Source organism: Xiphophorus hellerii, chromosome 11 (genome assembly GCF_003331165.1).
Source record: "Xiphophorus hellerii strain 12219 chromosome 11, Xiphophorus_hellerii-4.1, whole genome shotgun sequence".
Classification (NCBI taxonomy): Eukaryota; Metazoa; Chordata; class Actinopteri; order Cyprinodontiformes; family Poeciliidae; genus Xiphophorus; species Xiphophorus hellerii.
The window spans coordinates 26,443,678-26,459,973 of NC_045682.1; the positions used below are offsets into that span (position 1 = coordinate 26,443,678).

Consider the following 16,296-nt stretch of genomic DNA (forward strand, 5'->3'; position numbering starts at 1 on the left):
GTTTTTGTTTCTTGTTTCCAAAAACAAGAAACTTTAATTTCTTGTTTTAATTGCAGCCTGTTGTACACAAACTTTTTATTAAGTTCATTTTGAATAGAAGCAGTTCCCAGTACGTTTAGCAGTTTGCGTCCGTCTGTCCAGTCTCCCAACTTATCTCTGCTCTCTGGCTGTCATTGTTCACTTCTCCTGTCTCTTGTTGTGGTTTGCGTGTGAGAGCATTTGTCTGGGCTGATCACCCTTTGCCACCCTTCCTCCCCCACTTTGCTCCCCTCTGTACATTTTGTCAGTGCCTGTCCCCTCCATCACTTCCACTTGAGCGCTCCTCTGTTTGGTCGCCTCTCTCTATTCTCAGAGAGGAGAGAGAAAGGCTGGAAACACTCAATCAGAGACACCACAGATCAGAAGCTTCTTCATAAAATCTTCCAGTTCCCTTTAACACTTTTCTTGGAAGACTCTCATTATGTGAGTTTTGTGTGTAAGCAAATTGACTACCTTGCATCATGTTTAGTGCAGGTTTGCAGCCTCCCCCACAGAGTTGGCAGATCTTGAAGGAAATACTGATTTTGAAATGCATCGCAAGAGTTTTCAGTCATCAGTTTAGTTAAAGCATAACCGGGAAAACATTTATTTATCATAAACCAGAAAACAAACTAATTCAACTGATTCAGGATGTGAACAAGATGTTTTGTTCCCATCACTAATATAATAATATTGATTCTGCTAGGTCACTGTATGATAACTAGTTGGTGTCTCTTTGTTTTACCAGCAACATTTACTTTTGTACATGGTTGACAAGCATCAAGCTTCAAACGTTTAAACAGCAAAGTCATGGAAAGGCATTTGGGTCATGAGAGAGTCCTGTTATTAGAGTCTTAAACCCATCATTAGCTTGCTGGAGCTCATCTCAGTACCAACAATGAGTTCTTTGGATATCTGGTAATGACAGAAGATTTCCATATGGTGCAAAATTACTTAAATACTGGCAACGTTTTAACTAAATTGTGTTTTTATTTGTAAAAATATAAACTTAGTATAGATTTTATACACAAAAAAGTAGGGTTGCCTTTTGTAGCTTTTATGACTTGTTCCAGATTAAATGAATGTAGTGTTGCAGTAGAGCCACTGAAAGGATTCAGTAGCAACCTGAGCTCCTTAAGTCATGTCACGTTAGTCAACAAACTGCTGCTTAGACAACTTTGGGTTTTAGTTTAGAAAATTAAAGATTAATTTTGTACCACTGTTGCAATACTTTAAGAAAGATGTATATATGTGTATGATTCCCAACTGTTGCATGGTTTTACACTATGACTAATTCTTACATCCATCCTTTCCACTTTTGTTTTTGAGGATTCCATATTTGAAGTCTGTTGTTGAAATATAAACTACACTTTTTAAATTGACTCCTTAAGGAAGAAAAACTTCAGAAATTTGACTTTGTAAAGTTTTGTTTGAAGTTTTTCATTGAAATTGTGTTAGGGCTTCATGTAAATCAGAGAAAAACTTTGTGCGAGGATTCCCTAATAAGGTTAGGGTTAGTCTTACTTACAAAGTTCAACTAGTGACTGAAACAGGGGGTTAGCATCATGTGGTCAGAAATATTAACATTGTATTTGTAATTATTGTCACAAATATATTTTGATCAAGCTATTAGACATAGAAGTTTTAACAATGCAACAATGTAGCATTTCTTGAAAAATGAAAGTTTTTCAGTTCAGAAGTGTTTTTCATGCTGTATTATATCTGTCATCTGACTAATCCCCAGATATTTCATGTGGGATTCCTGACATTTTTTCATTTTTGTTCTGCAATGTGCTCAACCAGCCTCAGAGCCTTTAATGAGAATGAGAGGCTTTAATGATGCTAAATAGCACATGCCTCCTTTTGCAGGTGGCTAAACCCTTCTGATCCTCAGATCTACATTGGAGACTCAAATATAAGCTGCATATGTTTGGAAAAATTCTCAAAAACATCTTTCAATCTAATTGAAAGAGCTTTAATGTAGACCAGTGGTTTAACAAAGAAAAACAGAAACATCGGTAAAGCTTGATAACCATGACTAGCTCATGTGTTGTGGTCATTTTATTCAATGCAAACATTTATATTAGTTAATTTAATGTCTTTTTTTCCTCTTGCAGTTTGAGAACCCATATTTTGCCAAACTATTCCACCCTTGATCTGTGGTTTTTAAACCATATGTATGCCTGAACTGATTTCTGAGTCAAGATTTTAGACTAACATGTTTTGTTTGTGTTTATGTTCTCTCCACCAGAAGCAGACTTTTTCAAGAGGCTTTAACTCAACAGAGGGAGGAACATGACCTAATTTGAGATTAATAAGACAACTGGGTGCAGTCACGTTAGTGGTAGTTCCCCAAGTTCCCCCCTCCACCCACAAGACGGACAGATGCATCACTGTACGTTCTTATACGTACGATTTACAAGCCTTTACCTTCCTGCCTTTTACCCCAACCCTTCATGGATTCTTACAGCTTGCACTTTGAGAGAATGAGCAACGTGGACCTGCATCCTCTTAGCCTGTCTGTAAGCCGGCTTTCGCCAGCCAAGTCCAACAGCAGTATTGCTGACCATCTAAGCCACCACCAGCACGGCAAAGGAGATTCTGCATACAGCTCCTTCTCTGGTGGGTCCACTGCCCCAGACTACCCATCTCCCTTCCTCCCTGATGACCTACAGTCCAGCTCCTTCAGCCACTGTGCTGACCTTAAATATGTAAAGTCTATTTACCATCCAACCCAGTTTCTGCAGTCTGACTCAAAGACCATGGATCAGCTCTACCGCTCTGTCGAAGCCATCTCACAGCAGTATCACAAAAACTCTGATTTGAACTACCATAGCCTCAATGGCAGCGAGAGTTTGCACACCAACAACAATGCACACCCTAAAAAAGAGGTACAGTCGAGCACTCCGTCCCAAAGTGGTCAGGCCCCACCGGTACCATTACGCCTTGATAGTTTTATAGCCACTAAAAACTTGGAGAACAGCAGGGCTCACCTCCATGGTACTGAATTTAAACCCCTGCCCCAACAACCTCAACAAGAGATTCGACTCCATGGCCAACCATATTCTCAGAGTCAACATTTCCCAAGGTCAGAGACAGCGATCCTAGATAAGAGCAGCTCAAACCTGAGTTCTGAACCACTGTACTCCGTTTGGAGAGGCTCTCACGAGATGCAGCAGGTCCAGCATCCACCAAGCTACCGGCTGCATCTCCAACTTCACAACCAGACAAGGGTGAACCTAGAAAACCCTTCCATTGTGGACAGCAATGCTGCCTTTGAGCTCCACAGCCAATCACCACCTCATGGTAGAAACCAGCCTGAACATCTGACACCCAAACAGACTTCCAGCATGATTGGCTGTAATGGAGACCATCAGATTAAATCTGGTGGTTATTTTCAAAGCGAGCGCAAAAGGGCTTACTCAGCTCAGGAAGTGCATGGTTCTTCAGAACTGCAGCGAGCCGACAGTCCCCGGAACGGCAGCCAGAGTTGTCTAAGCAGCAGCATTCAGCATAAGGGCCAGTTCTACTTTGTCACAGGGGTGTACAAACCATCTGAACCTGCTGTGAGGACACATTCTGCAGCCATAAGTGGTACAGAATTTGTAAGGGAGGTCTCGGCTGTGTTAGAAACCCACCATCAAGACAACCCGCGATCCCACAGCACTATGGATAATTTTTTCAGACCTTTCTATGAGAGTTCGCACACGTCCAGTGGTATGATTCCAGAAGACGAGGAAGTTTTCACTTCTGTGGATCAGGGAATGGTCCAGATGTCCAAGAGCCTGGACCAGGAGAATTACACCCCACCCCACATTTTAAATGTCTTGGACGAAAGTCGTGAGATTGGCCACCACACAGCAAGCAACCCAATATTCTACTGCGGACCTGATTTAAAGAGCCCACCACAGTCAGCCACTCATCAAAATGACGTCAATTTGGTGATGGGCAACAAGTCGACAAACTACAACAGAAGAGAAGATCATACCAATAGAGGGAAGCGGCAGCCTTTGGAAGACATTGCTAGTGAGAGGATAAACAAAGAGACAACACCACTGCTGTATCACCTAACTGGAGCCAGTCGAACAGCAATGCAGCCCAATCCAGATCCTGGATTCAGTGGAAGGAAGGAAGGTGTCCTTAATAAATCCGTCCAGGAAGAGGTAGCAGTAAATAATAATGAGACACCTGCACAAGGTGACGCTAGCAGGAACCACGGAGGAGATGTTCTGTCCGCTGCTTGCGGCACCCTGGATGATTCTTTTAAAAAGTACTACAAAGAGAAACTTAAGGATGCCCAGTGCAAAGTCTTGAGTAAGACGTCATTTAAGAGGCGAGACCTGCAGCTGCCTTTGCCACATTGTTTGACACAAAACTCTGAGTGCAGGCCTGCAGTGATTCACTCATTTTCCTCATCACAAGACTCTGAGATATCAACAGACACACTCACTCCATCTTTGACATCCCAGGACACAGAGAAAGGCAGCATAACAGAGGTCGGGGACATTCAGAAGGAAATTGAAAAATCGTTTGAGAAGAAAAACTTGCGGTTGGCAAATGTTGCTCAGCCTCAAGTGGCGCGTATCGGAGGCAGAAAAAGACTGACCCCAGAGCAGAAGAAGATGTGCTTCTCAGAGCCAGAGAAACTCAACGAGCTCGGCAGAACGCCCAAACACTCGGTTTGCTGCTCGTTTGGGAATGAGAGTGAAGGATTGTTTGCAGCTGAGTTTGAAGGAGAGGACGCGGCACAGCAAGCGGAGCAGGGACTGGTTGCAGCACGGAGGGAGATGTTTGAGTCAAGAGGTCGAGCTCTGTCTGTCTCCAGTGCGTCAAAGACTAACCTAAAGCATGTTCAGCATCAGGCCCTCGTGGAATACATGGAACGAAAGACTGGCCAGAAAATGGCTGAGCCGCAGCACCCAACATCTCATTTACCAACTCCATCCAGACAAAGACATTCTCTCGGTGAGAAACCATTTGACTGGAATCCTCGCCCACAATCATGGAATCATGAGAAACACACAAAGAAGAAACACCTTAGACCCCACTCTGCTGGGCGTATTCTTGATTCACCCAGTAGCTCCATCAGGTACTAAATAATCACACATTAGGAGAGCTTGACTGTTTCTGCCTTGATACTCAGATAAATTAAAGATTATGTTTTAATCTCCCAAAACAGGTATGCCCAGTTCTTTTCTGCCCAGTCCTGCTCAGGCCACTATCCTGGCCACCAAAACTCTTCCAGACCGAGGGAGAGTCATGGTCCACCTCAGGGAAAATCTGCATCTGCAGAGAGTCTGTTGGACCAGAGGGAGTCGACCAGCTTCCTCAGGAACAGATCCACATCCACACCACATACATTTCAGGTACATCACTAATAGATTTACTCATTACTTTCTTTATTTTATTTCTACTTTTAAACTAAATGTATCTTCGCAAAGAGATAAAACTTTAAAAACTGGTAAAATGCACATGTTTCTGTTGTATTTTCCACTGGGACAGCAGGCACAAGACAAAGAAGAGAATCCAGAACCAGTCATCACCATGGAAACCCAGAGGTATGTACCAGTGGCAACAAAAAGGGACATTTTAATTGGTTTTTAGGTCAGGAGAGTATTAGGTCAATGATGTGTTCACCGAGCATAAATCTCATCTTAATTCATTGTGGCACCTAAAACGTTAACACCCAGCCACTCCAGTGAACAACATTCTTTTGAAAAGATTTACACAAGCGCCATAGACCAGGAATAAAAGAGCTGCTATACAGAAGAAAACCATTTAGAGGATGCAAAAGATATGAGACTGGGCTGGTGGTTATTCTTTCAGCATGACATCAATAATAATACGGCTACAATGGAACCATTTAGATCACAGGATAATCATGTGCTATAATGGCCCAGTTAAAGCCCAGATGTAAATCCTATTGAGAAACTCTGATAACTAATGACAATTGCTTTTCAGATACTTTCCATCCAGTCTGATTGACCGTAAACCATGTATCATTTTTCTTAAAATTCATAATTTTCCACTGATTAGTGTTGATTTTTAAGATTCCATCGAAATACATTCAAGTTTGTAATTGTTATGGAGCAAAATTTTAAAAATTTAAAGTAGATTGGCAAGTCACTTTATTTCTTTTAGTCATTCATATTTAAACCTCCATTTTTCCAGAGCTTGATTTGATTTTTTTCCTTCTGTTTTATTCTGAATTTTATTGTCAATATCAGCTGCCGGAAGAATGAAGCAGAACAACCATCGGAGAAGCGAGTCGCTGAAGGCCAGCAGCTTTCTCGGAAGGTGGGGCAGAGAGGAAAGTCCATGGAGGAGCTTGGGGCATCGAAGATAACTAAAGTATCGACCCTGAGCAAAAGCTCAGAGCACCTGGATCAGCTGCGGAGGAATTCAGCTGAGCCTGCTGGAAGGAGCAGAAATATCAGGAGTATTTCACACTTTGCTGAAGACGGAGACGCTCGACGACAGGAAACAAGAAAAGAAGAAGAGTTTGTTGGTCAGAATAACTCTCAGGGACAGAACCAACACCAAACCCAGAAACATCCTCCCCAGAAGCAAAGCTCTGAGCAGAGGGAAGATGCAACCAGAGAAACGGGCTCTGGTGGATCCGTCTCTCCAGTCTCCAGCGGAGAACCCAGCGAGACATTTTCCAACCCACCTTCCCCCAAAGGTCAAAAGATCAGTGAATGGGAGATCAAATCCACCTGTTCCACACCCACCCAGACAAAGCGTCCTTGTGAAAGCACACCTGTCTCCAGGTAAGAGGAGACTTTGTCATTCTGTTTTCTGGATGCTAACTGAGGTTCCTAATTTATTTTATTATGTACCTGGTTCTGCCTTTTCAGTTCTTAATTATGATTATTTTATTTCTAGTAGAAGTGGGACTTCCCCAAGATTAGAGAGGGAGCAAACTGTCGACGAATCAAGTGGCGAGGCAAACCACGAAGTGACGCTGAGCTGCGGCGTCACCACTGATCCGTCACTGTGGATTCTCCCACCAGAAGAAGAGCTCCAGGAGGATCTCCGGAACTCCTTTCAGACAAACAATGTTTCCGACGAGCGTGGTAACTCCATCTCCACGAAGCAGACAAGCGACTCCTCTGTGTCTCCTTCTATGTCTGCCTCCAAAGCAGAAGTCAGTCACCAGGCAGACGAGCAAAAAGAACCGGATCTGGAAGCTGAGACAGTGGGACAGAAGGAGGAGATGAAGAAGAGGGAAATGCCAGAGGGAGAGACAGACAGCTCAGAAAAGTCTGCCAAGAAACCTAAGTGGGAGGAGCTTGTAAAGGCGGTGGTTAAAGCTGATAGGTCACTGGCCAGGGTGCTCTGTCCGCTGGCCAGTCGTAAAACTGCCCTGATGTTGATGGAGCAGCTTCTGTCGGAGGACACCCTGCTGATGGAAGAGCACTACAAGAAGAAACAGGAGCAGAAAGGAGCTGGTGAAAGGTGAATTTAGTGGTAAAACCTGGTTCAAAAGTGGATTCGTTTCACACACATTCATCCCTCCAAGTGACAAAAACTGAATCTAGTATCAAAAATTACTTTATTCACACATTTGGACAGAGAAGACAAGTTAATCATGACCTCTTGATGAATGTTTCCATGAAACTTTATACTGGCTCCACAACAGAGCTTTGCCAGTGTTGCAATACATTGTTGTTACGCCACATGTGCAGACACACCTGGTTATTTGCTTAGACTACTGGGTAATCAGATACATGGAGACAGTGTTCTTCTGTTTCTGCTTTTTGTAATGCCTCCTGGCCTTCCTCAGCGTTCCTCAAGCCTGACACTGCAAATATGACATTTTTGCCAAATCATTTCTGAACTGCAAAAACAGCAGAGGACGTATGGATGAATGAAGTTGTATTGACATACATGCATTTCTGTCTTTAGCAACGAAGCGAGTAAAGGAGCTGAACCGTCTCCATGTCCGCCTGATTCAGACAGCGAGATATTTCAGTGTACGGATGAGCAAAGCCAAGCTGATATCACTGAGATGAAGGTAATTATTAGATTAAAAAAGCAGCTCAAATAATGAGCTCATTATGAAGAATGAAGTATTGGCATGCATAAAAGTCTTTCCTGGGTTTTAAATAAGATAAACAAGTTTAAATATGTCCTAATGTTTTATACTACTTCACTATTTCCTGAATTTGGTGTAAACAGGATGAAAATTGCACAACTACAGCTTCCTTTGGGTTTCTACTTTTTAACCAAATCAAATTGATACCATCTGGTTGCTATTTGGCCTTAAGCGGACCCATTACAGATAGCCATGTCCCTTATCACGTTATGTTCTGTCTGCCTCTTATCAGTCTCTAGCTTGTGTAATATCTGGCTTTGTGGCTAACTCTCGTTTTTCTTCCTGGCTGCCCTGAAGACTCTCTTCTGTAACTTCATATCTTCATCCTTAATCATTTTTTGTGCCTTGGAATATTATTCATGCATGTTGAACTTTTCCACATTTTATGCTGTGACATGCATACATACATACTTCAGTCCATTTGATTGTTGTTTTATTTGATAGACCAACCTGAAGTATTACATAGCTGTGAAATGGAAGAAAAACGAGGCACAAATTTAAACTTTTGCAAATACAGATGCAAGCCTGTTAGGATTTTTCTCTACCTGGTTTTGACATTAAATTTGTGCCCATTCGTTTTTGCAAAACACCTCAAGCTCAGCCAGGCTAGACGAGATGAGATTGAAAGCATCTGTGAATTGTGGCTCAAGTCTTGTCGGAATGGCCCAGTCAAAGTATGTTTGTAGACAAAATAGTTCAGTTTTGGTCTGATTTGGTCAGAGCAGCTTCATCCAGGTCTTTGCTGTGTGAGCCAAACTGCTCATGGCAAACTGCAGATGAAACTTCTGGTTTTCTGTCAACAATGATTTTCTTATTGGCGCTTTTGTCAGATTTTTGTGGTATTGTAAATAATATGTGTGAGCCAAACTGCTCATGGCAAACTGCAGATGAAACTTCTGGTTTTCTGTCAACAATGATTTTCTTATTGGCGCTTTTGTCAGATTTTTGTGGTATTGTAAATAATATGTGAATTTTATTTAAGGGCAGCAGAGTAAATGAGATCGACTACAAATGTTTGCCACACTTTTCAGACTTTAATTGCAACTTTAAAAGTCATGTATATTTTTCCTTCTGTTCCACATTTATGCACTATTTTTTTGTTGGTCTTCTACCGCATAAAGTCTCTTGTAAATATATTAAACTTTTTGCTTGTAGCCATGGCAACAGTCAAAAGATTCAGAGCTTGTGAATAGTTTCTCAAAGCATATTTTTCTGTTGTGTTCGCAGCATTTGTTAGTTTCTTATATCAATGAGCATCTGCGTTCTCTGGAGGAGTCACGTGGAGCCCTGCAGACAGATGTGGAGGAGAACGCGGCCCTGGGGGAGGTGATGAAGCTGCTGGTGGGGGAGCGCTGTCTGCCAGTGGAGCTGGAGAGGTACAACCTGTTCATCGGGGACCTGGAGAGAGTGGTCAACCTGCTGCTGTGCCTTTCTGCCCGGCTGGCCAGGGTGCAAAACGCCCTGAGTGTTGTGGACCAACACACCGACGCTGAGGAGAAGGTTGGAAGCCCGTTTGTTCTTGTTGCTGTTGGAGTATTGTTGTTTTTAGATTTTCACTTTTGCACTGCTTTGTTGTTATAGGATTGATTATTAGGGCTATATTAATTCAGTTCAGCTCAATTGAGTTCATTTATGGTTCTAATTCACAACAAATGTCATCTCAAGGTGCTTTGCAAAAAAATTAATAGATTAATAATGTCAATGCAATCACACATACTTTCCAATTGATCCTAATTATTAAACAGTACAGTATGCTCAATTAATTATTCAAAATAGATTTTAAAAAGAAAAACAAAGAAAATTATGAGAATAAAGTCATAATATTGCAAGAATTAAGTCATAATATTTCAAGAATAATATTTCAAGAATAATATTGAAATAATGGCTGAAAAAGGTGGTGAGAATAAAGTCATATTTCTAGAATAAAGTCATATTATTACAAGAATAAATTTGTAATATTATGACTATTCTGGTAATATTACAACTTTATTTTTGTACTTTTAATTCTCTTGTAAATTTCAAAAAATTCTTGTAGCACTTTGAAAATTACAAGAGTTAAAAAAATATATTCTTGCACGCTATTTTTCTTAGCTTGGCATTAATACCAAATTATCTGTTTTATTTTATTTTTACTAATCTCTAAGTAGTTTCCTCTTTTCTGTCTTAATAAAATATAATATACAATAAAGTTAAAAGATTATCAATGAGTTAAAGGTTTGATAATAATCAGTTAATGTCCTCTAAAGCCCTACCATCTGGTCTGCATATTATGTTTCCTTTTACGCTTCTGCCTGTCCCTCCTAACGCTGTTTACACATACACACTAGTGCGTGTGAGTAAAAGAAGACCATCAGCAGCAGGTGCTTCTAAGGACACGTTAATTTATGTAACCAAGCAGATTTCTGGATTTACTGCAGCTCATTCAGAGCTCCTGGATAAACAACAAGCACAAGCGGCTCTGATGCCTTCAGCTTTGCGCTGGTTGGGTTTATTTTTGCCAAAGCAAACAGAGCAGCAGGGAGAAGTTGAAGGGCAGCTCTGATGAAGTCAAGGTTTCTAACTGTGTGGAATGTATAAAATGCTCCTGAGTTTATCTCTATTTAATGACCAAATTTTCTACCTTATCTGTTTCCAGAACAAACACTTTAATAGACTTTGGAGGATCGACAAACAAATATTATATGCAAACGTTTTCTAAACGTTTAGGACAATTTTTAAAACGAACAAAGACATATTGCTTTTTTATTAAATTGTCAGCCTTGTTGAGAAACATGAAACTTCCTGTCCCTTATTGTTTCTTGTGATGTAATGTGCAACCCACAACCCCTCGCCTGTTTATTTCAGCTTCAGCTCATGTTTGCACGGATGCATTTGATTTCTAGATTTATTTTTGATAGCATTCATTGTTCATGTGCCCATAAGCTGGACATGACTGCAGAGCGTGCTGCACACACAGAGCTTGTTAGAACCTCATTTGCTCTCTTGCTGTTATCAGCAACAGTGCTATTTACAGTGACTCACCGAAACTCTGCTCCAGTTTCGATGACATTTGTATCTACCCTGCCCTCTGTTGACATAAGGACACACTGCAGCATCTGACGTGATGCTGCAACTTCCACATCATCTCGTTCCAATGAGAAAACTGCCTCCAAAGTAAATTTTTTTATATGTGGGTTTTGTCCTGTTATAACTAAAACTTCAGCTTAATGTATGTTTTTTGTTTTATGTGGTAAACCAGCAATAACTGGTACAAAGTTTTTAAATAAAAGAAAAACAACCAAGTTTTCATTTTCTTAAATACATAAAAATCATAAAAGTCTTGCATACAATTGAATTCAAGCTCTGAGTTATTAGTTTGTAAAACTATTCTGTGCTGCAATTACAGCTGCAAGGCTTTGGTTTATGAACGTATAGGATCTGTACATTTTGCTCTTTTGTCTTGTCAAAAAAGCCACCACAACGTGTTCCCCAGAACCGCTGAATTTATGAGATTAAATTACATGAAGTTGGACTTTCATTACTGATAAGATGACTTCTGGAGGCTTCAGAGGTTTCAGAGTAAAGTGTCCTGAATACAAATGCATGTCACTCTTGCTGCACCTTTTTAGAAAATCCTGCAATGGCGATATATTAGTTGCGATAATTCCACATTTACCTCACTCCTAACTTTTCCATTTGTTTTGAGTAAGAAAAAGCAAGGGACATTTATTTATGTAGTGCCATTGATACATTAATATAAAGAAACATAAAAGCATTGCAAAAATTATACATTGAGATGTAACAATACAGGCATTAAAAGCAAAAAAGATACAAACATTCTAATAATCCCTGTGACCTTTGGCGTGTTTGACACTAATTTGCGACAGGTGTGGGTTTCTACCGCAGTGAGACTCCATCCAACAGGTGGAATATTATTATTTCCATACAAAGTGTGATCTTATGGCTAGTTACAGCATTCTGCACAGTCCTTTGTGGGATTAATTTTGCACACCTTGATATTGCAATAATGTTGTATTTGCAACATATTGTGCAACCCTAGTTATACTGTAATAGTCTAAAATATTAAATTCCAATAAGGTGACAAGATTTAAAAACATTACATTATATGAACACTTTTGCAAAGCACAATATAAACCTAGACAAGGACCTTTGACAGTATGTAGTCTAATGAGTCTGCTGTGCTCCATGCAGGAGTCTCTGGACAGTCGCCACCGCCTGCTGTGCAAACAGAGGGAGGATGCCAAAGATCTGAAGGATAACCTGGACCGCAGAGAGAACCTGGTCTCCACCTTCCTGTCGCGCCAGCTGTCCGCCGAGCAGCTACAGGACTACCGGCGCTTCGTCCAGACCAAGGCCTCACTCCTCATCCGCCAGAAGGACCTGGAGGAGAAGCAGAGGCTGGGAGAGGAGCAGCTGGAAGAGCTTTCTAACAGTCTGAACATGTGAAGGAACAGACACTGTGGCTCTGGTTTTCAGGCTTTTTGGATGTAATCCAATCATGACTCATTTTTTTCTCTCCCTCCTTTCAAGAATTTATGGAGGACAGAAATATCTGCTGAGAGTCAAGTGGACTTTTTTCGCCCATCTCCGTTTGCACAAGCAGCAGTGTGCATTAAAACATGTCTTAATGTTGTACATTTGTTTTCACTTTGAAAAGAATTGAACTGTGTCAGTGTGCCTTTATATATATTATTGTAGCTGTTGGAACTTTTTATCTTAGAGCTGGTGTGCAGAAACTTGTAGTAATTCAGATACTGTCCTTTTGTTGTCCATTGAGACAATAGCCCTGCAGCCCTGTACCTGCACCTGTGGAAACCTACGATAAGCTTTAAGATCGTCTCTGAGCAGCGATGAGGCTTCAGTAGCCTGACGGAGGGCGGTGTGCTGTTCCACGTCTGGAAAAATGTACTGTAGATGTAGAAGATTTAACATTCTTCTTTTTGGTTGTCTGCATTTCTAAATGCATTTCAAATTAAGACTCTAAAAACCAAATGAAATAAGTTCAATGGAAAAAAAGCACTTTGTAAAGATACATGTATGCACATTACATCAAACTGGAGTCTAAATAATTTCAAGTGAAAGCCTTACTCCATCCGTTAAAATGTTTTTTTTCCTCTTCAGTTTAAAGGGCATTTATCATCACTTTTACAACTTTTCCTTTTTAACGTTGTTCAGGCTTGTATTCCATGATAGTTGCATTCATTTTCATGTTCACAACAAAGTACATGAAATGCATAGTACAATCTTCACCAAAGGCAAAATTGATGACTGCAACGTCTCCACAGTAAATATGTTTATAAAATGGAGATGTATGTGATAATTAATCCAGTGAGGAGGAAGAAGAAATCTTGTCTCTGTTGGGTAGCTTGGAGACTTAATATACTGGCACCCATTAAAAACATTCTGTGGTGAGCCCACTCTGACTGTAATTTGTCACAGTTTATGTAATTTCTGCTCCACTTCTGACCAGCATTGTTATCGATCAGGATTCCAATTTCTCCTAACTGTGTCACCAGTAAAATGTATGTTAATGAACTGCTTAGTTATTGTTCAAGTCTCACTTTTTTCATATAATCATACACGTTTTACTTGTGAGCGTTCAAGAACAGAATCTCACACATCTCTCACCAACACCTCGGTGTATGGCTGTTGGCTATTGGTTCCAGCTGTATTATTGACTGTATTATGTCCCTTTTTCTCAGCTCTGTGATTTCTTTTACCCATAATTCCAAGATTTTAATTGCATATAATCCCAGGGATATTAAGGTTACCAATACACAGATGGGTCAGGTAAATCCACCCTTCATATCTGTGTTCACTACATGATTTTTGTATCAAAAGTTCTTATTTTTTGTGTGTTGCCAATAAGTGACCACACATGCATTTGACATATTTCAATTAAAATGGCCTTTTTGTGTCAAGGAAATAATCCTACGTATAATTTAAATATCATATCCATATGTGGTAGCACCTTCCTGTTACCCATAAGGTACTTTTTCTTAGAGACTGACTACCTGCTTTTCACTGCTGTTCAGTAATTTAATCATTTTTAGGTGTCCTGACTACACAACATGAAGAGTCTTGAATATTTCCTTACCTAAATCAATAGATACTAACTTCACGAAAGCAGTTATCACGGAGTATTTCCTCTTATGTCCTTTTGCAGAAGCGACATCTTATACTTGAAACACTTTTCTTTAATAGGTTTGATTTACTTCGGGTGTCTTTATTCCCAGCTGTCTTTTGGTACTTGAATCAAATAACCCATCTACATGCAATCGTACTGCATTTATATTTGTGTCTTTCAGTGACATCAGAGAGCTGTTAGATAATTTTCTGAACTCTTTTTTTTTGTCTGTGAGAGATCATGAGTGTGTTCAGAAACTGGTCCCCATGTTATTTTCCCCTCAGGTAGTATACCTGCTGTCTGCACCGTCTCCAATATTTTAATGTAGGAGGAAAAAGCTAAAGTTCTTCTGCACTGACTGACTCACTTTTTGCCACCAGCAGAGAAAATCTTCTCTGGAGATTTTTACCTCCGTCCGTCACTACCGGACTTGTTTAGAAAACTTGCTTTCTAAACAAACAAGTTTGTTTTGGTCTTTTTTTTTCTGACAGCTGAAGACTGAAAAGACCTTCATGCTGTTTTCTGTAGCTGGCTGGAATTCCTAAATTATGCAAACCTCCAACATTTTGAACAACCAAATAAAAAGACTTGAGGAAAGATGGGAAAGGCGGAGCACTTTTTTCTATATTTACCAGCTTCCAGGCTTGTCCAATTGAATCAAAAATAATGTTTGTTGGGAATATAGTATAATAACTACAGATCTCTGATGTCAGAATGAAACAAAACTATATAAAAGCCAAGTCAGAAAAACATTTTAATCCATGGTGAGATTGATCATAGCACACAATTCAAAATCTGTTTTCTCTGCTTTGTTTCACTCCCATTTTCTCTTGAGAGTTTTGTTTGTGCTTGTTTGGGGTTTAAAAAAAATCCATGTTTGTAATATTGTAAATAAATTAAGCTTTCACTGTTCATCTGTGGGTTTTCATTTTATATTCCCTTCAATTTATATATGTGCTATGACATCCAAACAGAGAAGATATGTATTCCAATTATTTCCCAAACCTTTGAGATAATTAATTTTGCTCCAAACACTGTAGATAAGCCTTTTTGTACAGTACAAGACATGCAGATAAATTAACTAACCACAGGCAAGTTATGTGGTTAGTCTGATTGCCTTTTGTGTAGGAGGCAGATTTGCACCATAGCAGGGGGAAATGAGACACTCTTCCTGTTACACAAATGACTTTATTAAATTAATGGCAGGGCAGGGGATACATGGTCCAGTCAGTCTGCTGGAAAGGACGTAGAAAAGAGACAGAGAGGCAAACAAACAACAAAAACTAATGGTGTTTACTTGCGTTGTCTTGTGGGTCAAAAGTGACCCATTACCATGTTTACCTGTAGAAAAAATACTCTAAACTATCTTTTTCCGACTTAAAATTTTATGACTTTTCCTAAATTGACCCCGTCATTAGAAAAAGTGATGGGTGTACAGCCCATTTTCATGTGGGATGTACACCACTAGGGTGCAAGGATTGTCTTATGGGTCATTTCTGACCCGCGAATTATAAAAGAATTTAAGCACCAGAAAAAGAGTTCAAAGGCCACACACAAACTCTCACGAATACATACACACACACACACACACCTGCACCCCACGTGCACACACATATCAAAGAAACTAGATTGAATTTAACTTGCATTTGACCTGCACCTGCACTCTCAGCTAACCATATGTTCAACATAAGATGTTCAACATAATAACATCTTATAAGTTCAACACCTTATGTTGAGCAGAAGATGTTCTTCATCTTGTGTTGAGGATGTTCAGCATAAGACCGTCTTCACCAGATGAACATCATCTGGTGAAGATGTTCTTCATCTTATGTTCAACACCTTATGTTGAGCAGAAAATGTTCATCTTGTGTTGAAAATCTCATATAATTATGAGACACAACATAAGAGCTTATGTTAAATTGTTCACAAAATCAAGCCACATTTTTTGTTGTTACAAGAAGTATTTTTATAATTCAATTCCTAAAAAAAAATATAAAGAAATGAACTATTGACAAAAAAGTTCCAAATTGTTGACATTTTGTTCCCTTCCAGT

At 39.9% G+C, this 16,296-nt stretch overlaps 1 protein-coding gene across 4 annotated transcripts in view; it reads left to right on the forward strand.

The window, feature by feature from the left end:
* The window catches only part of shroom1 (shroom family member 1), a 29,964-nt gene extending 14,809 nt beyond the window's left edge, over positions 1-15,155 (forward strand). For 2 of the 4 annotated variants that reach the window (XM_032576766.1, XM_032576768.1), the window contains exons 2-9: positions 2,270-5,107; positions 5,198-5,384; positions 5,521-5,576; positions 6,246-6,788; positions 6,904-7,476; positions 7,927-8,035; positions 9,344-9,616; positions 12,308-15,155. In XM_032576766.1, coding sequence (XP_032432657.1) covers positions 2,475-5,107; positions 5,198-5,384; positions 5,521-5,576; positions 6,246-6,788; positions 6,904-7,476; positions 7,927-8,035; positions 9,344-9,616; positions 12,308-12,562 — 4,629 coding nt within the window. In that variant the 5' untranslated portion in view covers positions 2,270-2,474 and the 3' untranslated portion in view covers positions 12,563-15,155. The remainder of the gene's footprint in view (positions 1-2,269; positions 5,108-5,197; positions 5,385-5,520; positions 5,577-6,245; positions 6,789-6,903; positions 7,477-7,926; positions 8,036-9,343; positions 9,617-12,307) is intronic. The other 2 variants (XM_032576769.1, XM_032576770.1) reach the window with 2 other exon arrangements.
* The last annotated feature ends 1,141 nt before the right edge of the window (positions 15,156-16,296 follow it).